The sequence below is a fragment of the Polypterus senegalus genome, chromosome 2, assembly GCF_016835505.1.
Source record: "Polypterus senegalus isolate Bchr_013 chromosome 2, ASM1683550v1, whole genome shotgun sequence".
In the NCBI taxonomy this organism is placed as follows: domain Eukaryota; kingdom Metazoa; phylum Chordata; class Cladistia; order Polypteriformes; family Polypteridae; genus Polypterus; species Polypterus senegalus.
Genome location: NC_053155.1, coordinates 9,083,477 through 9,109,154, shown reverse-complemented (window position 1 = coordinate 9,109,154; position 25,678 = coordinate 9,083,477). Strand labels below are relative to the sequence as shown.

General features: G+C 44.4%; 1 protein-coding gene across 1 annotated transcript in view; it reads left to right on the top strand.

Moving 5' to 3' along the window:
* Positions 1–9,306: 9,306 nt before the first annotated feature.
* LOC120522285 (tripartite motif-containing protein 16-like) overlaps positions 9,307–25,678 on the top strand; it is a 32,651-nt gene continuing 16,279 nt past the window's right edge. Inside the window, exons 1-4 of the mRNA XM_039743332.1 lie at positions 9,307–9,935; positions 10,951–11,046; positions 20,676–20,909; positions 24,519–24,678. Coding sequence (XP_039599266.1) covers positions 9,348–9,935; positions 10,951–11,046; positions 20,676–20,909; positions 24,519–24,678 — 1,078 coding nt within the window. The 5' untranslated portion in view covers positions 9,307–9,347. The remainder of the gene's footprint in view (positions 9,936–10,950; positions 11,047–20,675; positions 20,910–24,518; positions 24,679–25,678) is intronic.

Genomic DNA, 25,678 nt, shown 5'->3' with positions numbered 1-25,678 from the left:
GGTGAGGTACCTTTTTTGGACACTTTACATGTTTTGTGAACGCTGCTGAAGGGGGGACACGGCAGCCCTTCAGAAACCCCCTCTTAAACAGGTTTTCAATGGGAAACAAACACACTCTTATAGCTCCTCTTTGAAGGATCAGCAGCTGGCTTGCCAGCTGGGCTTTGAACATTTACGGGGACGAGCCGTGGTCATCCAGAGGTCTCATTCTCCTGTCTCTCTTCCTCCAAAGTCCCTGTGCTCCGGCCGCTGCTACCGCGATGCTGTCCCCCCTTTGATGAAGAAGACTTTGTGTTCTTTTCAGCAGGAGTCATTGGTGATACAACAACAAGAACATTTATTCAAATAGCACATTTTCATACAAATGATGGAACTCAAAGTGTTTTACAGGATGAAGAAAGAGAAATGAAAAATATAAAAATAAGATTAGACAATGCTAAGTAATAAAGGATAAAGTAAGGTCTGATGGCCTGGGGGACAGAAAAAAAAACAAAACTCCAGATGGCTGGAGAAAAAAAATAAAACCTGCAGGGGGTCAGAGGCCACAAGCACGCTCAGCCCCCTCTAGGCATTCTACCGAACATCAATGACCTCAGTCAGTCCTCATTGTATTCAGTGTTCTCATGGAAGAACTTGATGATGACGGTCATGTGGACTTCTGGCGTTTAATCCATCAATGGAGGGACATCACGGTGCCCTGATCAGGTGGTGGGGGCACAAATCGTCACAGAAAAACAGAAAAACAAGAGAAGAGAAAGTAGGGGTTAGTACGGATTACAGAGCCACCAGGAATATTAATGATAATCAAATGCATATACAGAATTTCAGGGTTAAACTAAAATGAAGCTATGAGAGAGCCATGTTAAAGTAATGAATTTTTTGCAGTTTTTTAAAGTGCTCCACTGTATTAGCCTGGTGAATTTCTATTTGTCAGCTATTCCAGATTTTAGGTGCCTGACACCAGAAGGCCGCCTCACCACTTCTTTTAAGTTTAGCTCTTGAAATTCTAAGCAGACCCTCATTTGAAGATCTAAGGTTACGATTTGGAATGTAAGGTGACAGACATTCTGAAATATAAGATGGAGCAGATTATTGAAGGCTTTGTAAACCATAAGCAGGGCGGTACGGTGACTCAGTGGTAGGGTTGCTGCCTCGCAGTAAGGAGACCTGGGTTCACTACCCGGGTCCTCCCTGCATGGAGCTTGCATGTTCTCCCAGTGTCTGCGTGGGCTTCCTCCGGGTGGTCTGGTTTTCTCCCACAGTCCAAAGACATGCAGGTTAGGTATATTGGTGATCCTAAATTGGAAAGGCGCTATATAAATAAAATGTATTTATTATTACTATTATTAAATTGTCCCTAGTGTGTGGGTGTGTGTGTCCTGCAGTGGGCTGGCGCCCTGCCCGGGGATTTGTTCCTGCCTTGCACCCTGTGTTGTCTGGGATTGGCTCTAGAAGATCCCCATGACCCTGTGTTAGGATATAGCAGGTTAGACAATGACTGACTAACTGTATTCCAGACATTTAAAACTTTGTAATGTATATTTGCGAGTGTGGAAAATGGTGGTTATCGTGCGGAGGTGCCTCAGATAAAAGCTTCTCTATCTTGTGACCCTGTGTTAGAATATACTGTAGTGGGTTGGACAATGACTGACTAAACCATAAGCACTATTTTAAAGTCAATTCTAAATGGCACAGGTAACCAGCATAGTGACATCAGAACTGGATTTTCTTTTCTGATGTAATATTCTAGCAGCTCCATTCTTCACTTGTTGTAATCAATTGATGTCTTTTTTGGGTTCTCTTGAGAGGAGTGCTTTCCAGTATTCTAGCTGACTGAAAACAAAATCGTACATTTATTTCTCAGAATCTTGCAATGTTATAAGAGGTCTAAATTTTGTTATATTTCTTAAGTGAAAAAATGCTGTCCTAGTAATCTAATGAATATGTGATTTAAAATTCAGTTCAGAGTCAATAATGACCCGTAAATTCTTTACCCCCATCTTGACTTTTAAGCCTAATGGATCAAGTTTATTTTTAATATCCTAATAATATCCATTTTTACCAATCACTAAAATTTCTGTTTTCTCTTTATTTAGTTTGAGAAAATTACTACTCATCCATTCGGAAACACAAGTGAGACATTGTGTCAGTGAATCAAGAGAGTCAGGGTCATCAGGCGCTATTGATAAACACAGTTGTATGTCGTCAGTATAGCTGTGGTAGCTCACGTTATGCCCCGAGATAATCTGACTTCATGGAGGCATGGAGAGCGAGCAGCGGACCAGGAGAGACCCTTGTTAAACACCATATAGAATATCAGCGGTCTTCAAAGTATAATTACCACAACTAACAAAGAATTTTCTCCCTGCCAGGTAGGATTCAAACCAATTTAAGACCCTGCCAGAGAGGCCCACCCATTGACTAAGGCGATTTCTAAGAATGTTGTGATCAATGGCATCAAATGCGGCACTCAGATCTAAGAGGATGAGAACAGATAAATGGCCTCTGTCTGCATTTACCCGCAAGTCATTTACTACTTTAACGAGTGCAGTTTCTGTGCTGTGATTTGTTCTGAAACCCGACTGAAACTTATCAAGAATAGCAGGTTTACTGAGGTGGTCATTTAGCTGCATAATGACTGCCTTCTCTAGGATTTCACTTAAGAAAGGCAGGTTAGAGATGGGTCTAAAGTTGTCAAAAGCAGAGAAGTCAAGATTATTTTTCTTGAGCAGGGGTTTAACTACAGCAGAACCACAGTAACCACAGTAGCTAATATGATCGAGATGTTTAAGGTCCATGGGACTGTATGCAGCTTTCCTGGACGTGACCACAAGAGTAAAGCTGACCCCAGAGACAGTCTGGGAAGACCCCTGTATCTAATGATGAGTTTACTATGTCAAGAATGCTATCAATTAGCATGCCAATTAGCACAGTTAGCATGTCAAGATTGACAGCGATGGTGATGGAAAAGCTGCTAAAAGAGCCAGTGCAGGTAAAGAGCCGACATGTGTTAGTGCACTCATTTGGCATCTTGGAAGTGCAGCAGCAACTTCATTAATGGAGAATTTTGGAATTGCCAAAACACACCATCCTCCAGAACACTAGAGGGCAGACATGCCTGGCATAAGAAGGGATAAGAAGATTTCAGTTTTGCTGTTTTGGATTTGTAATGTGATGTGACAGTCAGCTCACCCTCGCTTTAATTCACAGAGCTGCAGGACAAAAGCCACTGAAGGCTCGTCTAACATTTGCCCAGATCACCTTGAGTACCCCCAAAGCCTTTAGTCTAATGTTCTGTGGACTGATGAGTCAGAAGTGTAACCTTATGGAAGACACAGGTCCCGTTCCATCTGGGGTAAACCTAACACAGCTTTGTACAATAAGAACATCACACACACAGTCAATCATGGTGGTGGGTAGTGTGATGGTGTGGGGACGCTTTGCTGTTTTAAGGCCTGGTTGACTTACCATAATTGAGGGAAGCTTAAATTCAGCTCTCTGCCAGAAGATACTGAAGAAGAATGTCCAGTCCAGTCATCAGTCTGTGATCTGAAGCTGGGTGAGGTAGCAGAACAAGTGCAAGTCCACCTCTGAATGGCTGACAAAAACACAAAATTAAGGTTGTGGACATGATTGAGATGTTGTAGTTTGACCTTGAATGGACATTTCACACTTGAAAACCTCCAGTGTGGCTGAATTATAACAATTCTATAGAACACGGGGACCACAATTTCTCCACAGGGATGCCAATGTCTGATCTCCTGCTGCTGGACCTGTTTGATTGCAGTTGTTTCTACTGAAGGTGGCACAACCAGGTATTAAATTTAGGAGTCAATTACTTTTTCAAATGGGCGATCGAGGTGTTGTTGAACTTTTTTCCTTCAATAAATCAAAGGAATATTTAAAATGGAGTGTTGTCTTTATATTCTACTATATTTGTTTGGAGATCAGAAATGATGGAGTGTTACGAAGAAGCAAAAATAGAGAAAATAAGGAAGGGGACAAATACTTTTTCACTGCACTGTTTACTCACACCTTTGACAAGTTCAATGAAATAAAACATAAAGAATGTGCTGGCAAAAGAGAAAACCTACATGTTCAGAATGGACAAATTTGACCTTCTGAGTTGAGCGGTTCAGATGGGGATGACTTTGTTATTTGGGTTTTCTTTTCCATTATATGGTGATGGAAGATGAAGATTTGTGTGATTCACGTTGTCTCAAAAGAGAAGCTTTCTAATTGTCAATTCTACTTGTTTAACTCTATTTGGGCTCCAACTTGTTGTCGCAATAAGAAGAAGTGTTGTTTTGAATATCAATATGAAGAAATGAATCACAATTGTATGTGAAATAAGGTCTACATGACCACCGTTCTGCATTACACAGAGCAGACACTTTTCTCTGAGTTCTCGACTTCCCGTATTTTGAACATTAAAACAAATGAAACTGGCAGGGAGAAAATTATTGGGAGTTGTCACAAGTTAAAAGACCCCACTGGACTGCTGTGACATCTCAAGCAGACTGATTGCTCTAAAGAGTGTCATTGGGGTCTTCAGTCACTCAGTAAAGTCCTCACTCAGATGTGTTGTGTCATTATGGGCCTCACACTGAATGTGGGAAAGAGAAGAGGAGGAAAGGAAGGAGAACACAGCCGGGCATGGTCAAGATAAAGGCTACAAGAACATCTCCAAAGAAGGTCATGTTTCAGTAACCACAGTAGCTAATATGATCGAGATGTTTAAGGTCCATGGGACTGTATGCAGCTTTCCTGGACGTGACCACAAGAGTAAAGCTGACCCCAGAGACAGGAGCAGAAATCTCATCCAGAGCTACAAGAAGGGCTTGATGGCAGTTCTCATCTGAAAACAGTGTGTTACAGAACATTGGGTGAGGGTTCTATTGTGTTCATACTAATTTCATTTATTTTATTGTGTACTTCACTTTTTATATTTTTAATACATTTTGGAAATCTCTAAAATCCTATTTGTCATTCAGGGGCATTGAGTGTTACTTGATGAGGGAAAAAACATAAGCAATTTTACCACAAGGCTGCAACATAAAAATGTGAAAAAGTGAAGGAGTCTGCCTTCTTTGTGATGACCCAGTATGTTAAAAGAGCCAAAAGAAGAAGAAGTTTCTTAAACCGCGTGGGCTTCAGTTATCCAGAAAGAAGTCTAACATTTATGAATCCTGAACTATGTAGAAAGGTGAAGAATATAAAATGGGAGTTTAACCGAATTATCATGTGTGGAAAGTCCAACAAAGAAGAAAAAATACTGCACAAAAACAGATAAAGGTTTGGGGACCGTCCCCATATATTGTCGTCCAGACAATAAAGAAAGAAACTGATTCAATGTCTTTGTCTTTGGGGTACAATGAACATTTTACTGTTGTAAAGATGGCAGTTTTATAGACAAAGGATTATGGGACAGGAAATAGTTCGCAGGATGTGACATTGAAACAGGAACCGGAACCAACGTCATCAGGAGTCGACCGAAAAGAGGTGATTTTATGGAGCCGGAAGTGACGTCATCTTGGCCATTTTGAACCCGGAAGTGGAGGTAATTACCTTTCCTCTGATTTTCTGTTGATGAAAACAGATTTAGGTAAGTACAACATGATGACCCTCTACCTCGCGATATTTCACTCACCTTTAGGCTCTTTGACTCCTAATCACACGTTAGCAGAAGAGGTTGGAAGCATGTGCTGATACAGTGCATTGCTGCACCAACCACATGACAAACCACCTGATTTGAGACCCAAGTGCAGCCATGCAATGGGTGACACCTCAGCACCATGTTGGAACTGTCAGAAGTTTTTTTTACGGTGGCTGAAGTGTTAATCTTGTTACCAACCCTCAAGTTTCCTCTGTAAGTTGGAGGACCTTCTTGTTGGGCTGGATGCAGGTTACCATCATATCCAGAACTGAGCAATTGGATGTTAAGGGCCAAATGAATTTGAATCACTTTTTGGTATTTATGGGATTCCAACCGGGTTGCCAGCACAGATCCCTTGCCATAGAGCCACCACTCCACCACAATGTCAAAATCAAAACTGACAATTTAACTGATTTATTAATAGCAATCAATCAGTTCTTCTCATGAACTCCATCCACGCAAGTCTGGTAAGCTACAAAAGAAAACTTACCATGGGGTGCACAATTTAACTAATAAAAAACAACATCACAGCTAATACAGATGTGGCCAAAAGTTCTGAGAATAAGAATGAAGTGTTGGTTTTCAAAATGTTTGCCGCTTCAGATCTTTTTTTCAGATGTTTCTAAGGTATACTGAAGTGGAATTACAAGCAATTCATAAGTTTCAAAGGGTTTTATTGACAATTACATGAAGTTTGTGTGCAGAGTCAATATCTGCAGTGTTGGCCCGTCTTTCTTTTTCAAGACCTCTGCAATTCACCCTGGCAGGCTGTCAATCAACTTCTGGGCCAAATGCTGACTGATGGTTGCCCATTCTTGGATGATCAATGCTTGGAGTTTGTCAGAATTTGTGGCTGTTTGTCCACCTGCCTCTTAAGGATTGACCACAACTTCTCAATGACATTCCATCATGCTGGAAAAGGCATTGTTGGTCACCAAACTATTCTTGGATGTTTGGTAGAAGTTGCTCTCAGTGGGTATTTTGGTCCCATTCTTTATTCATAGCTCAGGATTGGGACACCATACTGTAAGTGAGGTGAAGACTTTTGGAGGATGGCCTGGTGGGTGTCAAGAAGGGCAGCAAAGAAGCCAAGAAAAACATCAGAAACAGACTGATATTCTGCAAAACGTACAGAGATTGGACTGCTAAAGACTGCTGGGTGAAAGTCATTTTCTCTGATGATTCACCTTTCTGAATCTGAGGCATCCGGATAAAAGAAAAGGTGAGTGGCGCTACCACCAGTTCTTTGCCTTGCCAACAGTAAAGAATCCTGAGACCATTCATGTCACATGGGGTTGCTTCTTAGCAAAGGCAGTTGGCTCACTCACAATTTTGCCTAAGAACTCAGCCCTGAATAAAGAATGGGACCAAAATATCCTTTGAGAGAAACTTCTGCCAACCGCCAAAGAATTGTTTGCTGACCATGATGGAGCACCGGGCCATAAGGCAAAAGTGAGAACTAAGTGGCTTGGGGAACAATACATTGAAATTTGGTGTCCATGGCCAGGAAACTCCCCAGATCTTAATCCCATTAAGAATTTGTGGTCAATCCTCATGAGGAGGGTGGGCAAACAAAAACCCACAAATTCTGGTTATGCAAGAATGGGCTGACATCAGTCAGGATTTGGCTCAGAGGTTGATTGACAGCCTGCCGGGGATAATTTCAGAAGTCTTGAAAAAGAAAGAAGGGCCAACACCACAAATATTGACTCTTTGCATAAATGTAATGTAATTGTCAATAAAACTTTGAAACTTATGAAATGCTTGTATACCAGAGAAACATCTGATCTAAAAGCACTGAAGCAGTAAACTTTGTGAAAACCAACACTTGGGTCCTTCTCAAAATGTTTGGCCACGACTGTAGAAGACTGTAGAGTAATCTGCTTAAAAGCTTTGAGTCTGTCTAATGTGAACTTCAATTTGTAATAAAAAGACAGGATATACGGAAATAAATTGAACTTTAGCAGACACCCTGAGGCAGTTCATCTCTTCTTTCACTAAACATTGTATTACCACATTGTGATTATCATTTGCTGGGCTCACGCTGTGGCAGCACCACATACATGCTCTCTGATTAGATTTTGTCTCTTAGCCGACCTCAGTGTTAATTAACCCTGTTGCTGCTTAAGCACCCTTAATATGGTGGTGGGGAGGGAAACAAACAGGCGCATTGGGCAGACGGTCATAAAGAAGACCTTTGGGAGCTGGGTGGACTCTTGCTGTAGTTTCCAAGGGTTGTAATGGAGAAGGGGCATCAGGATACAGTTTTAAAAAGGAGAGAAAAAGAAAAGAAAATTGTTTTCAACAGCAACTGATAAATATTGACTGTCTATGGCCAGAGAAAGGATCGCCTCGCTTGCTTACGGAGGAGGCCACCTCAAAGACTTTGCCATACGACCCACTCTGAATTAGAAACAAAGGGGACAGTCAGGAGAAATTAACGTGGGTGAGCTAAGAGCGATCTTATGTGGGGTAGCGTGTTTAGAGTCTCTGGGGAAAAAAGAACAAGGAAAATGGACTTGTGTTATCATAAGTGTCTGGAAACTGCCTGGACTTTGGGGTTTGTCTGGGGCGAAGGGTTATCACATAATGTATTTGTGGAGATGTGGGGGTGGGAAGTGCGTTCTCCAATTTGGTTGCTGCCATTTATGTTTGTATATCTCTCTATTATAAAAAAAATCTTGGGACAGAGACTAGGGAGACAATTAGACGTCCCACAAGAGACACTTTAATGTCACATGAGACAAGGCAGTGAGACAACATTTAAAACAAGTTCATAGACATCTAACCTAGCAGTTGTTGAAATGCATTTGTCAGACACGCTTCATGAGCACCCAGCTCTTAAAATCAATGACAAGCCCAAGCAGAACACGCAGCTTGCCAGGAGCAGCAGCAGCAAGCCAGCAGATGATCCGAAAGCTTCTCCTTAGCGTGCGTTCAAACCCTCCCACACCCCCCTTCACAACGCGAGCAGCAGAGACACGAAGTGCCAAAAGGACAGCTGCTGTACAGGCTTTTAAATGATCGACGCGCAGCGCAACAAACAGAACACGCAGCTCACCAGCAGCAACAGCAGAAAGACAGCAGCTGCTCAGCCGCCCCTCTTTCACAATGCAAGCAGCGTTACACGTCCTGTGAGAAAGAGATTTAACCACGCCACGCTGGAAATAAAGGATAAATATTGTTTTTACAAAACGTTTAAAGTAAAAGTGACAATAATGCATATGAAAATAACAATCTCTTTAAATTGTATATCCGGTAAACCAAACCCGGGGATGGGCGAAGCGAAGCGAGCAGGGGGCAGAGCCCCCTAATTTTTATAAGTTTGATTTAATACAGTTATTTTCACCTTGTCTATTTCTCACGGTTATTTTGTTGATATTGTGTAAGTTATATTATTTATCATATCAGTATCGCAGGAAGGGGTCCGAGGTCAATTTAAGGTTGACCTGCAATCCTAAAGGTGGTGACGTATAGCGATATCGGCCAGGAAAGGTCGAAGCGTTACAGCATCTCACATTAACTGTTCATCCCAATGTTTGTCCCCTCAGATTGGCTATCACATTTCACTTTTTAATCTCCTCCTCCATTTTCCTACTAAGTAAAGACAAACTTTCACTTTCATTTCTTCACAAGTCTCCACTTTGTTTTCCTTGCTGTTTCTCTCTGACTGCTTTTCCTGCTACACACAATGGCCGAAGCTAGGCTCTTAGCATTTGAGGATGAGTTGATCTGCTCACTGTGTCTAGACACCCTGACTGACCTTGTGTCACTGCATTGTGGTCACAGTTTCTGTCTGAAGTGCCTCACAGACTGCTGGGATCGGAGCCAAGTGTACTGCTGTCCACAGTGCAAGAGGACCTTCACCACCAGGCCTGAACTGCATGTAAAGACTGGGCTGAGTGAAGCTGTCAAGAAATTGAAGAAGGTGGAACTCTGTCCTCCACCTCCTCCTCCGGCTCAGAATTATGCCGGCCCTGGAGACGTGGAGTGTGATGCCTGCACTGGGAAGAAGTTTGGAGCAATGAAGTCCTGTCTGACCTGTATGGCCTCTTTCTGTCAGACTCACCTGCAGCCTCACATTGAAGGAGACGCTTGGAAAGGACACAAGCTGGTTGACCCAGATGCAAATCTAAAGGAGAAGCTTTGTGCAAAACATCATAAAAGTTTCGAAATATTTTGTAAAACTGATGAGACTTGTATCTGCATGATGTGTGTGGTGACCGGACACAATGGCCATAAAATGGTTGAGCTGGAGATGGAAAGAGAAGAAAAACAGGTGAGTTGGTTTTAGTGTCTACTTAGTGTATGTGAAGCAGTGGTGGGCAAACTACAGCCCTCAGGCCTAATCCAGACCTAAACAACCGCTACCGTAAAATTACTGGAATAATGACCAAAAATAAAGTAAGCAGGACCTGAAAAGAGTATATATATGTATTTTAAATGTATAAAAAGAAAAAACTTTGTTATAGTATAGAATTATACTTATATTTTAAAGATCAAAGTAGAAATTATAGAATGGAGTAATGCACATAAAACTGTTACCCAAAAAGTAAACATATGGAAAATTAGAATGCCCCCCCCCCCAAATTAATTATATAGACCCATATTTAATATCCACATGTAATATAACATAACAAAACTCAAAAATAAGTGTTCTATACACACCTCCAGGGCTACAGCCGATAACAAAATTCACAATCTTAGCCTTGATGCTGGGTTATATCAGAGGTGACAGAAAGGGGTGCGATGAGCAATTTTAAGCAGAATTAGATCATACTTTACACAAAGGGATAAATTATTATTATGGATGTGACAGACTCCTTCACCCACGATGACTTTGTGTTCATGTTACAGCAGTTTATGGGCATTTTGTAAAGTTGAAGTACGGGCAGTTTAAGCTTCTTAGGGTTACACGGTTAGGCTGAGGCTGTGTAGTTTGAAGCCCGGTGCCCTGGTCACCGATTTACCTGAGGCTGACTTCAAATGAAAGGCTCTGCCATCAGATTATCTCGGAGTGAACTCTCTTACCAGCCCCGATGAACATCGGACCTATTCTTTAAATCCTAATCACCACTGGATAGCACAGGGTCCTCAGAAGGTGAGGTAAATCTGCCTCTTTTTTTAAAGGAAATTATTAAATGAAATCTCTGTGTGTCACATACTGTGACAATAAAATGATAAGTGACAGAAAAAATAAGCTGTGTCATTAAATATAAAATCAATGTGCTGGAAAAATGTCAGGACTGAAAGAGAACAGGAAATTAAAAAGAGAATTCTGTGTTTAAAAACAGAAACAGCTGGGGGCAACGCTGAGTGAAATCAGAATGAAACTTGTGGAGAAAGAGAAGATAATGCAGGAGACGAGGAGGGCGATGGAGCAGATGAAGGTGAGTGGAGCGGAGACCACACTTTCTAATGTTTTAATGTTCTAGTTAGAATAAAACTAGAAGAGCTGGCAGCTTCACTAGTAGGGACAGGAAAAGGGAAATGGAGAGCAGATGATGTTTTATTTTGTCCTTCACAGCATTTCACTCTTGATGGTATTTCCTGTTTTGTTCTTTAGTGATTCAGAAAGTATGACCCTCATGTCCTTTAGATTTTTTTTTCACCCTACTGTAGGATGGTAGTGATATTCTAAATTTGCTCGTGGTCACAATGTTCTTTAATGGCCTTTTCCCATCCAATTTTGAGTTACAACTTTATTTAATGTTATAGCTTTAGCTATCTGTCATACATTTCTTCCTAAGTCTTACACATTTTTTGGCTTGTGTGTCTTAATGGATTTTTTTTCTTTTTCTTTTGGCACCTTTCTGATGCTTTGAAGCATTCTAAAAACGATTTCCATAATAAAATTTTGTTTAAACTTAGTTGGAGTTCATCACTGTTTTGTTTTGAAACTGAATCATTGTCAGGGGGAGTCGGTGCTGGGGCTGCTGCTATGTTTAATATTTATAAATGATTTAGATATACAGTAAACAACAAGCTGGTTAAGTTTGCAGATGATACCAAGAGAGGTGGAAGAGCAGATAACTGCCAGAGTATAATATATATAGTACATAATATATTGTGGCGGACAGCTAGGGGCCATGCTCAGCTGGGACGCCTGGAGGTACCCGGAGAGGGACTACACCTCTCCTGGGCCACGGGAGGGCAGCCGCCCTGGTTTGTATGGGGGCCACGGGAACGGAGCATAGAAGCTCAACCCTATCGGGGCTCATGGTCACCACAGGGGAGCCCCCGCAGGATTGTGGAGCCCAGGACCCGGAGGAATTCCAGGGACACCCAGAGTGCTTCCTGGTGTGGCGGAAGTGCCGTCAAAAGATCGTCAAGGAGCACCTGGAGCACATCCGGGTGCTTATAAAAGAGGCCTCCTTTCTCCACTCGGGAGCCAGAATTGGGTGGAGGAAGACGAAGCTTAGGAGGAGTGGTGTCAAGGCAGCAGGAATACAGAAAGTGAAGGAAATAAGGGACTGAGTGTGGGCTGAGTAAAGCACTGTGTCGGGTGGTGTTAAAGGACAATTTTGTAAATAAACAGTGTTTGTTTGGACAGCTGGTGTCATGTCTGCTGTGTACGGAGGGGCTGCTTATCACAATATATAATATAAGACCTATCATGCCAAGCCGTGTAGGTGTTTATTTCCAGTGTCTTCATGCTATGAAGAACAAGCAATTCCACTGGCGATGTCTGATTGTAAGACACTTCAGTACAACAGTAAAACTCAGTCTCCACAAAGAGCTTCTGCTGCGGCCATCCTCATATAAAAAAGAAAGAGCAGGAGATGAAGGGAATTGAAATGACATAGAAACAAGCGTCATCAATAAAGTAAAATAGGGAAACCTAAACTGATGTTTAATAAAATGAGTGAAACCCAAAATAACCAGCCATATATATCCATCCATTATATAACCCGCTATATCCTAACTACAGGGTCACGGGAGCCAATTCCAGCCAACACAGGGCACAAGGCAGGAAACAAACCCTGGGCAGGGTGCCAGCCCACCACAGGACACACACACACACCCACCCAGGATAATATAGAATCGCCAATGCACCTAACCTGCATGTCTTTGGACTGTAGGAGGAAACCGGACCACCCGGAGGAAACACACGCAGACACAGGGAGGAACCGGGAAGCAAACTCGGGTTTCCTAACTGCGAGGCAGCAGCGCTATCCACTGCACTACCGTGCCACCCTGCCATATATATATATATATATATATATATATATATATATATATATATATATATATATATATATATATATATATATATATAAAATTAAAGAAACCCTTTTTAATCTGAGCATAGCATCAAGTCAATGAACCTTCTGTGCTATTGATCTGGTCAGTTAAGTAGCAGAGGGGGTTTTTCATCTCTTTCTGCTGCTTTGGTACACTAGAGGGGGCAACACTGAGACGACCCCTAAAACAGAAATGAATGGTTTAACAGGTGGAGGCCACTGACATTTCTCCCTCCTCATCTGTTTTGTCACTCGTTTTGCCTTTGGCTATGGTCAGTGTCACTACTGGTAGCATGAGGCCATATCTGAACCCTACAGAGTTGGCACAGGTAGTCCAACGTCTCCAGGATGGCACATACCTACATGCCACTGCCAGAAGGTTTGCTGTGTCTCCCAGCACAAAGGCATGGAGACAGGCAGTTCTTCTAGTAAAGCTGGACAGGGCCTCTCTTAGAAGGTCATTAACCCATCAGCAGAACCCACCGGTATCTGCTCCTTTTTGCAAAGAGGAACAGGAAAAGCACTGGCAGAGCCTACAAAATGACCTCCAGCAGGCAGTCACTGGTGTGAATGTCTCTGACCAAACAATCAGAAACAGACTTCATAGGGGTGGCCTGAGGGGAAAAGTCCTCTAGTGGGCACCATGGAGCTTGATTGGCATTTTCCATAGAATACCAGAATTGGCAGGTCCACCACTGGTGGACGCCCTGTGCTTTTCACAGATGAGAGCAGGTTCACCCTGAGCACATGTGACAGACATGAAAAGGTCTGGAGAAGCCGTGGAGAATGTTATGCTGCCTGTAACGTCATTCAGCATGACCGGTTTGGTGGTGGGTCAGTGATGGTATATCTGGGGAGGCATATCCATGGAGGGACGCACAGGCCTCTACAGGCTAGACAACCGCACCTTGACTGCCATTAGGTATCGGGATGAAATTCTTGGACCCATTGTCTGACCCTATGCTGGTTTCTCCTGGTGCAATGCCCGGTTGGCCTCATGTGACTGGCCCCCAGGCTCACTCACCACCTGAATCCAACAGAACACTTCTGGGTGGGACATTATGTTTCGGTCCATCCAACATTTCAGCCTGTCCCGGAGCTCAGAGATGCTCTGGTTCAGATCTGGGAGGAGATCCCCCAGGGCACCATCCATTGTTTCATTAGGACGTTGTCAAGCATGCATACAAGCACATGGAGGGGGTATGGAAACTACTGAGTATGATTTGGAGTTGCTGCAATGAAATTTCTGCAAAATGGACTCACCTGCCTGCCGCATCATTTTTTCCCTTTGATTTTCAGGCTGTCTGTGAATTCAGCCCTCTGTAGGTTGATCATTTTCATTTCCATCAAACGATATGGCATCCTTTTGTTCCTTGTTGCAGTAGATAGCCAGCATGATTTTTTATCCCATTGAGATCTGATGTGGCTTTTAAAGCTGTTTATATATGTATATATATATATATATATATATATATATATATATATATATATATTGTCACGCACGAGCGATTAGGAGGCCGCGGACTGATTCGAGAACACCTGGGAAAACATTCGCCGCCAGGGAATGGCGGGTGACTAACTTTTTCTCCCTCTGCTTCCTTATAGAAAAGAGACCTTCCAGCACCATAGGCCTGGTTTGACCGCAGTGCGGTACTTCCGCCCTTCCTCCGCCATCTTGCCCTGACGTCATCCTTCCCATCCTCCCTTGCGGTCCTTCCCAGCTGTCCTCCACTTCCGGCTCCACCCCTATAAAATGGCCGCGACGCCAGGAGACGGCGTCGCGTTATGAACTGTTTAGTTTATGCTTTTGACCTCTTTATTTTGTGTACGAAAATACTGTACAATATACGGGGCCGGAAACCCCAACCCTTATTGCTGTCTCCTCGGTCCTTTTACAATTGGCGTAGCCGGCAGGATACAGAGATCCCGAGATGACGGAGGGACAGGACCTCAACACTGTGCTACAAGCAATGAATGACCAGCTCCAGGCGCTGCAGCTGGCGCAAGCCGCCACCACCCGGGAGCTGGAGGCCACGAGGCCAGGTTAGTAGAAGCCCAACGGCGAGACCAGACCCGCCCAGGCAGCCGCCTCCTCCTTTAGTCCCGATGGGCCCTTCGGAGGACGTCGACGCTTACCTGGGCATGTTTGAGAGGACGGCCACCCGGAACGAGTGGCAGTGGTCAGTGGGCGTCCATCCTGGCGCCATATCTGAAGGACCGCGCTGCGGCTATTATGACCTCCCTGAGGAGGAGGCGCTAATTACGACCTCCTCAAGCCCGAAATACTGGCCCGCTACGGCATTAGCCCGGGCCAGCAGGCGGCCGAATGGCGGAACTGGGTCTTTGACCCTGAAAAGCCTGCTCGCGCCCAGGCGTTCGAGTTCTGGGGCAAGATGGGCGCTGGCTACGCCAGAGGGACCCCAGGGGCGGAAAGTGGTCGAGCAGGTGGCCTGTGAAGGCCTGGTCAATGCCATGCCCAGTTCCCTCGCCCAGCAGGTCCGGGGACACGCCTACCAAAACATGTCGGGCCTCCTAGACGTCCTGGAGCGTCAGCTGGCGGTCCTCCGACTTGGGGGGTCAGAAAAGCCTGCTCGCGGGAACCGGCAGGGACGGGCGGCCACCCCCGAGCCCTCTCGACGCGCTGCAGAAGCGCCAGCAAGAGCCAGAGAGAAGCGGGACGCCGCTGTTTCAAGTGTGGCGAGACCGGCCACCTACTACCAACCTGCCCCCACAACATCGCTCCGGAGCCTATGGACTGTACCTGGACATCGTCGGAGAGGTATTGTATCCCGCCGCATCCCTTGGCGAGTCGAACACGGAGTGGTGTTGCTAAATGGGCACGCCGTGGTAGCTTTGTTTGATTCCGCAGCAACATTACCATTGTCGCCGCCACTTTGTCTTACCGCAACAGTGGTTAAACCAGCGTTTGTTGGTCACTTGTGTGCATGGGGGGACTAGGTCCTATCGTTCCGCTCACTGTTATGTCACCTGGAAGGGGGAACCAACCCAAATGACGGTCGCTGTGTTACCGGAACCCCCTTCCCAGTGATTTTGGGACAAGACTGGTCTAAAAGAATCAGCGGTAAGCCATTCGCCGCTCCCGGGGCCTTGTTGGATCTAGTGATGAGGGGAAAAGGCAACCTCCCGCGGTCTCCACGCCATGCACAAGGGCAGGCCCTAGCGGCGCTGGTGTTTCGGGGACTTTCCTGGCCACGGACCTTGACCGGAAGACTCCGCCGGGAAGGGACTAGCCAGGAACTCTTCCCAGGCCCAGGCCACAAGACCCTCTCGGCCTGGACCATCAGTTTCGGTCCACGCCGCCTCCTTTAAGAGGGAACAGTGGAATGATGATTCCCTGCGCTTTGCCCGGAATGCGGTTGTTCTGCCTAACAGCTCACCAGCGGACGGTTCCACACCGCGCGAACCCTTCTTTGTCCTCGAAAATGATCTGTTGTACCGAGTGGCTACCCATGAGGGCGAGGTGCGGAAGTTGTTGCTAATTCCGCGTACCTTCCGGGCGGAGATATGCGAGTTGGCCACGCTCACCTCCTAGGCGCCACCTCGGGGCCGAAAAACGCTGGAGAGAATTAAACTCCGGTTTTACTGGCCTGGGATTAATGAGGAGGTCCGGCGTTTCTGTCAATCCTGTCCGGAGTGCCAGACCCGCCAGATTCCTAGGAGGGACCGTGCTCCTCTAGTCCCTATACCCCTAGTCGATGTACCCTTTGAAAGAATAGGGTCGATTTGGTAGGACCCTGGAGCCCTCAACCCGTGGCCACAGATATATTCTAGTCATGGTGGACTATGCCACCCGGTACCCAGAGGCGGTTCCCCTGCGCTCCGCTAATACTAAAAGCATCGCACGGGAACTGGTTAATTTGTTTTCACGCGTGGGCATACCCAAGGAGGTCCTCACGGACCAGGGTGCCCTTTACATCGGATACGTTCAGGGAGGTAGCCAAATTACTGCAGATAAAGCACCTGAAAGCGTCTGTCTATCACCCGCAAACTGACGGGCTGGTGGAACGCTTTAACCAGGCGCTTAAGCAGATGCTTCGCAAGGTAGTCAGCGGACGGCAGGAACTGGGACCAGCTCCTCCCGCTCGTGCTTTTTGCTTACCGGGAGGTACCCCAGGCCTCTACTGGCTTCTCCCCATTTGAATTGTTATATGGCGACAACCCGGGAATCCTCGACATCCTAAAAGAAGGCTGGGAGGCGAGGCCCTTCCTTCCTCTAACATTTTGGAGTACATAGCGCAACTGCGCGACCGACTCACAAAGATCAGGCCCCTCCTAAAAGAGCACGTGACTCGTGCGCAAGCAGCGCAGGCCCGGTGTTACAACCGCAACTCCGTCCTCAGGGAGTTCCGCCCGGGGGACCGAGTTATGGTGCTCGTCCCGACCTCCCACTCGAAGCTGCTCGCTCACTGGCAAGGGCCTTACGAGGTTAAGGAGAGGAAGGGGCTCGTCGACTATTTGGTGAAACAGCCCAATCGTCGACCGAGCGAGAGGATCTATCACGTCAACCTGCTAAAGCCCTGGAGAGATAGAGAGGAGCTTCCCAGCTCCCATAGGTCGCTCTCCCTCTTCACGAGCACAACTGCCCTTAACCTCGGAGAAGAGCTGACCCCCAAGCAGCGGCAGGAGTTAGCCCAGACCTCCGTGCCATCCCGAGGTGGTGGCGAGTCACCCGGCGGACCTCGCTGATTGCCCACGATATAGTCACGGACCCGGTGTAATCGTCCGGGAGAGGCCCTACAGACTCCCGGAGGCAAAACGTGCAGAGGTCGAATTGGAGGTGAAACGTATGTTGGACATGGACATAATTGAAGAGAGCCATAGTCCCTGGTCCAGCCCTATTGTCCTCGTCTCCAAGCCAGGCGGCTCCTGGAGGTTCTGTAACGACTTTAGACGTCTGAATCAGATCTCCAAGTTCGATGCCTACCCCATGCCCCGCATTGGCGACCTCCTTGGCGGCTGGGTACGGCTCGATATTTGACTACCCTTGACATGACGAAAGGGTATTGGCAAATTCCCTTAACGGCATCCGCAAAGGAAAAAACGGCCTTTAGCACCCCTAGCGGGCACTGGCAGTACAAGGTCCTCCCATTTGGGCTGCACGGGGCCCCGGCGACCTTCCAACGTCTGGTAGACAGAGTGCTAAAGCCCCATCAGTCCTATAGTGCCGCCTACCTGGATGACGTCATCTATTCCGGCACCTGGGAGGAACATCTATTGCAGGTCGCCGCTGTCCTCCGAACACTGGCTAAAGCCGGCCTCCGCATAAACCCCGAAAGTGTTTTTTTGGATTAAAGGAGGCCAAATATTTAGGCTACCTCGTGGGACAAGGACAGGTGCGCCACAGGGCTCCAAAGTTAAAGACATCTTAGAATGGCCCGTCCGAATACCAAGAAACAGGTGCAGGCTTTCTTGGGGCTTGCGGGTTACTACCGCCGGTTTGTTCCCCGCTTCTCCGCAAGAGCAGCACCCTTGACTAACCTGACAAAAGGCTCCCTCGCGTGGTGTGGACCGACAAGGCAGAACAGCGTTCAGTGACCTAAAGAAGGCCCTAACGTCGGCACCTGTGTTACGGACGCCCGATTTTGGGCTCCCGTTTATACTCCAGACCGACGCTTCGGACACAGGCCTGGGCGCCGTGCTGAGCCAAAGCGTCGATGGTGTCGAGCACCCTGTGATGTACCTTAGCGGAAACTGATGGACGGGAGACCCGGTATGCGGCGGTGGAGAGGGAGGCCTTGGCCATTAAGTGGGCAGTGACCCACCTCCGTTACTACCTGCTGGGTCGCGAATTCGCTCTGGTGACTGACCACGCTGCACTTCAGTGGATGTCCCTGCACAAAGAGTCGAATCCGCGAGTCACTAGGTGGTTTCTGGACTTGCAGCCGTATAAGTTCACTGTCACTTATCGGCGGGGCACCCTTCAAGCCAACGCCGATGCTCTCTCTCGTATTCACGACCTCTCGGTTAGGTCCGCCCGACCTGACGGTCCTGGGCTAAGGGGGATCGTGTCACGCACGCGATTAGGAGGCGCGGACTGATTCGAGAACACCTGGGAAAACATTCGCCGCCAGGGAATGGCGGGGTACTAACTTTCTCCCTCTGCTTCCTTATAGAAAAGAGACCTTCCAGCACCATAGGCCTGGTTTGACCGCAGTGCGGTACTTCCGCCCTTCCTCCGCCATCTTGCCCTGACGTCATCCTTCCCATCCTCCCTTGCGGTCCTTCCCAGCTGTCCTCCACTTCCGGCTCCACCCCTATAAAATGGCCGCGACGCCAGGAGACGGCGTCGCGTTATGAACTGTTTAGTTTATGCTTTTGACCTCTTTCTTTTTGTACGAAAATACTGTACAATATACGGGCCGGAAACCCCAACCCTTATTGCTGTCTCCTCGGTCCTTTTACAATATATATATCTGTAATATATATATATATATACTGTATATACACATACATATATATATATATATATAAAAATATGGCAGCTCAGGCTCACCCCAAGTGAAAGTAAATATGAGAGTCTGTATGAGGAACACAAAAGATCATTTAGTTCATTTAAATCTGTTGACTGAACCGTCTTGGTCTTAAAGATCCAATAAGCCTATTGAAGTCACCACATCGTGGATTGGCTTGACTTTTTGTATTTCAAGTTTGTAATGGTGTATTGTCTCCCACTGCTCATCCATTTCTCTGGCCTCCTATCCAGAGAAGGTATAACCAACCATTCCAGCCTGGCATGCCATTCCAATGCAATCTACTCTTTCAGGGCGGATGTCAACTTTTGTCAAAAGGAGTTGTTGATGGTGGCAATCAAATGGAAATGGAAAGGAAAGATAGCTTCATTGGTTTGCTTGTGATTCCCTGTGCTCACGTGAGTAGTGAGGATCAAAGAACAGGAAAAATGACATAGTCATCTAGCGAGAGATTGAAATGAATGCATAAAGCAAAAATACTCCATGGACGACATTTTGCATATTATCGCTGAATTGGATTGTGACTTGTGACTTTGATGCAAGTGACCGAAAATGAATGTGAGATACCAGGATCAACTGACTGGTCCCCAACTGATTGTGGTACTGAACAGGATTGTGTAGCTGACACGCTTATGGCAACACTCGCCTGAGAGGACCGTCACTTACCTTTCCTTGAGGTACAAACTAGATTACAGTGCACTGCGACTGTGACCGCTTCTGCCGCCCCTGTACCCCATCACACAAAGACAGTCTGGCAGCCAGCCTACCGCGGATTCTTGGCAAACTGTTGGTCTCAACAGGCAGCTACAGATGTTTAATGTTGATATCTGTGTGAAACCTTTGCTTTGTGTGCTTTTCAGAAAACTGTGTTATTTGGAAATAATATGCAGCCCTCAAAGAGAGAGATAGATAGATAGATAGATAGATAGATAGATAGATAGATAGATAGATAGATAGATAGATAGATAGATAGATAGATAGATAACTTTATTAATCCCAAGGGGAAATTCACATAATACAATACAAAATATTAAATTAAAGAGAAATAAAAATGCATGTAAAAATAGACAATAACTTTGAATAATGTTAGCACTTACCCCCCGGGTGGAACTGAAGAGTCGCATAGTGTGGGGTCTCCTCAGTCTGTCAGTGGAGCAGGACGGTGACAGCAGTCTGTCACTGAAGCTACTCCTCTTCTTGGAGATGACACTGTTCAGAGTTAATAACATTTATATATATATAAATATAATATTAACAATTTAATATTTTTCTCCATCCTATCAGATTTCTGCGAAAAGAGAAGTAGAAAAAAATGAAAAGAGCTTTGCCGATTTAATTCGCTGCATCAAAGAAACCCGCAGGAAACTGATTGAGAGGATCAGAGAACAACAGAAGAGAGAAGTGGAGAAAGCTGAAGGAGTCATGAAGCGACTAGAGAAGGAGATAGAGGAGCTGAAGAGGAGAGGCACTGAATTGAAGGAGTTTGCTGAGATTAAGGACAACATCCACTTCTTAAAGGTGAGAGCGACACTTCACAGGTAAGAATCTAATCAAACTGGAGTCAAAAGATCTGAGGAGGATTCACAACATAAAAAGAACAGAATATCTAGTTTTACAAAGTAACTTGTGGCTTGTATGTACATTTCATTGTGTGGAGAAGGAAATTTCAATGGAATTGACTCTCAAATAAGTTTGGTTTAAAAGATGACATCTAATAAAAGATGAAATATACTCTCTTCATATCTTTAACCTTTTCTGTCATGTCACCCCTCATGTTTCCATTCTTAAACTAATGAGATTCAAATCCTTCAATATTTCCTCATAGATCAAACCCCAGAGTCTTGTCCATCTTCTCTAATTTTTTTCTCGTATTGTTATACAGTACACCACAGAAATTTGCGGGGGATACGTTCCTAGAGCACCCGCAAATTGTGAAAAACCACAAATTTTGGATGTGGTTAAAAAAAATGCATATTTTTATAGTTTAAACCCTAAATATGCCCCCAAAACACTTTAATTTCATTTAAAACTCAGCTTAATACATAACCTAAAAAAATGAATGTAAAGGTAAACCCGTATACTGTATAGTATAGGGTGGTCCACATCTAATTATGCAATTTTCATTACACTATAACTTATTAAGTTTATTAAATAGAAAATCACCCAAAAATTCCAGACCATTGAGAAGTGTGCAAACTGACAACATGAAGAATCGTCTTTGCGCCGAACTGGAATCGTCCCCGCATTAATCAAATATCAGACGATATGGACCTGCATAATTAGATCTGGACCACCCTGTACTGTACTGCTATGTCTCCCAAAGTGCTAGAATGTAAAATATTGATGTTACCGCTCTATGTACTGTAATTCATGCAAGCTCGTTTTCATTGCCAGAAACCTTAGAAGGTGCAGGGCCTTTTGGCGGAATCTTGGGGCTTTAGGAAGAACAAAACAGAAAACACAAGAACACTCAGCTGGAGATGCATTACAGTCAATCTGCAGCAAGGAGAAATGAATAATGCTGTAACGGTCCGGTGCCGCTAAGATTCACACTTTCGAGAAGACGTTCATTTATTTATTTTTATGGTGGAGATTCCAGGGACGCACCCAGCCTTGGCCCAACCCGCAAGCACTCACAAACAGAGACAAAAACAAAGCAAACCGGTAACCAAACAGCAAATAAAGAATGTAATGAAAACAAATGAAAACAACGATACCACCCATGTTCCCCTTACGGTGATTACACTTTAAATATAACAAAGCACAAATAAAACACACACAGTAAAGTCCAGGAAAAAACGGCAATGGATGAAATGCAATAATGAAGATAGATAGTCCAGAGATCCGCACGTTGAATGGGAAGGTAAAGATAGTCCTACTGGTAGTTCCTGAAATGGTGAAGACGGGTGGACGGGTTCAGGAGCGCTCCTTTCCTAGCAGGATGGCCATGAATCCACTTACAGTCCTCATGTACACAGGCAGGTGGCAGACGCCAACCATGAAACGATCGAGGACAAAACAAATAAGTACAGGTAACCCAACAGAAGGCAGACAGACCAGAACTTGGAACACAAATTACAAAAAACTTTTTATTATTTTGGTCACCGGCCCCCTTTTTGAAAGCCATACTGACATCCTTTCACCCCAACAGCCCCTGCATCCTCAGCAGAAGACCAATCAGAGCCACTACAGGGACTGCTGGGAGTTGCAGTTTCAAATTTTATTGGCTACTTTCCCCATCTCAAGGTGCGTTTTCCTCTACAGCTGCTTCCTCTTCTCTCTACAGTGTAGTATCGCTACAATAAAAGCCATAAAAAATTGCGGAGGATATTTGTGGTTTCCACTAACAATTATTAGATAGGTTCTAAGGATAAATCCACAAATGACTGAGGCTGGGAACCCTGAACAACCACTTCGCGGGGGTCTACTGTATTATTTTTATAATATTGAATTTCAGCCAGCACACAGAATTCTGGATTTGTATTGACAAGTCATTCTTGATACACCACATGGTCAAAAGTAGGTGAAGGGCCTTCAATGCTAGCAGGTCCACACATCCCTGGAATCTCTGTAGACTAACACTGGCTGTAGAATGGGGTGTCCTGAAGAGACTTTCAGCATGCCGCTGTCACTGGAAGCCTTCTTTCCAACTTGTCAGTTGGTTACATTTCAGCCTCAGGCCACACAAGCTGCACATGGAGAGCCCTGAGTGCTCAACAATAATGATAACATTTGTTTATATAGCGCATTTTCATACAAACAATGTAGCTCAAAGTGCTCTACAAGACAACAAAAAGAAAGTGATATGAAACAAAAAAACAAATAAGATTAAACAATAATATTAAAGAAAAGTAACATTTAAAAAGGTAAGGTCAGATGATCAGGAGGACAGAAAAAACAAACAAACAAATAAAAACTCTACTTAAGCAGGAGAAAAAAAACAAAAATCTGCAGGGGATCCAAGGCCAAAAAGACCACCCAGCCTCAACTGGCCATTCTATCTAACATAAATGTTCTTAAATCGGTCCTCTTTGTTTTCAGACTTCACTTGATAGGATTCAATGAAGATGGTCTCTTGGAAAGAAGAGACAACCGCATTCATTCCAGTGTCACAGGTGCCTTGATCAGGCGGTGGTGGTGCAGATTGTCACCACAGAAGAAACAGACAAGAAAGCAGAGAATAACAGAGATTAGTACAGATGCAGATCCCTGAGGAATATGATAATTCTATGCCCATATAGTCTATTAAGAACACACAACTGACAAATAGCTACGAAAAAGCCAAATTACAATTATGAGTTTTTAGCATTTTTTAAAAATGTTCTAAATTATTAGCCTGGTGAATTTCTATTGATAAAGTCTTCTAGATTTTGGATGCATAACAGCAAAAGACCAACCCACCACTTCTTTTAAGTTTGGCTCTTGGAATTATAAGCAGACCACCATTTGAAAATCTTAGGTTAACACTTGGTGTGTAGGGAGACAGAAATTCCCAAATATAGGACAGGGTCAAATTATTTAAGGCTTTGTAAGCTATTAGAAGAATTTTAAAGTCAATTCTAAATTACATTTGTAACCAATGTAGCAAAACTAAAACTTTTCCTAGTTAACCCTTAAACTGCCACATACTTGGGGAGTTAATTGAACCCCGGAAATGTCACAATTCACCAAGAATAAGTTACATTTTAACGGAACACATATTTTTTTCATGCAAAGAGAATCACAATTACTGCAATACTGTTCATTTTATGCACTGCCAATAAACTGTAAAATTGAGAAAACCTCCATATTTTAGGGCTTGCTGATTGAGAGAGAAAGTTAATGCAGCTTGCCACCCCCTGGTCTGGTGTGGTACTACCATTATTCAGGCCCTCTAGCTGCCTCACAATCGCACTTGTGTGACACTACATTCTGATGACTCACCTTTCAGGCATTAAAGATTTATTGAAAGTTAAGGCTGACGGTATTTTATGTTCAACTCTACTAAAACAGAAACTGTGAAATGAACACTAAATTAATGAAAGGTGATCTCCTCATTTAAAGTTGAGTGTCCACCACACAGATCCTTTAAATCAGAAGAGCTTCTTCTAACAAACTTTTCTTTTTATTTCTTCTCTCCTGGTGCAGAATTTTTCATCTCGCCGAGTCCTTCCTGATGATGGAGACTCACTCAGCTTCACTGCCACTGCTGATTTCTCTTTTGAGGACCTGAGAAAAGAGCTGTCATGTCTGAAGAAGAGTCTTGAGAAGATCAGCCAGCAGGACATCATGACATGGACTCCCTCAGGTACAGCGTTTGGACATGTTGTGTCTGTTGTTGAAGTCCACCATCAGGACCGGAGTGACTATAAGAGGAAAGTGAGTGGCGAATGTTGAGATTTTTATTATGGATTATTCTAGGATTTTCTATGAGAAAGAAAAATCAAGTATCCATTTTCCTGAGGGTTTTAAAGGTCACCACATGCATCCTTGAATCATTCATGTTTGGGATAATAAAGTAGCGATAGTGTGCAACACTCTTAACAATGCCTGGTATTAGAATTCTGTTCATATTAAGCCTTTTAGATTTTTGGTTAGCATTAAACAACCTGTTGACTCCCGGTTTTGACCTTGCTTTGTTTTTGGAGTGTGTCTGATCTCCCGGTACGCCTCATGTAACTTCATCTCACTTTCGATTCCTTGGCTCTTTAACATTTACAGTAGCAATCAGGGATTTTGGATTTTATATAGTGCCTTTTACAGTGACTTCCTCAGTGATAACAAACCCTCGTAATAATAAACTGCTTTTTAATCCGTGCTCATGAAATTTTAAGGGAAAGTATAACTTTTAACAACTTTTCTGTATACTTGGCCAAGAACAATTTTTTAATTGAACTTTGTGATTCATTTCATTTGCTTTGCGTAAGGATTGTTTTAAAATGAGGTTTATTTGAGCCAAAAATCCTGAATAAAATTCAATTGAGATTGACTTCAGTGCTTTGTGATATTGTTAGATCCAAACAAACTTCTACAAAAATAAATTTACTTCAGTTCAATATTTTTAGTTTACATCGTGTCACACAGGTGCGCTTATGGGACAGTCAAAAGAACAAAGGATGGGGGACTGGAATGAGGCACTGGTGCTTTTCTCTCCTTCATTCTACAGAAAAACAAACAAACAAATAAAGCGCTCGTACCGGTCATAACATTCTGTCCACACAAAAACTCCCCTTCCAGCTTCGTGGAGTTACCACACTTACCCCTCATGAATTCAGTTCCATACCTCCGCTTGTGATGTCGTCTCTGGC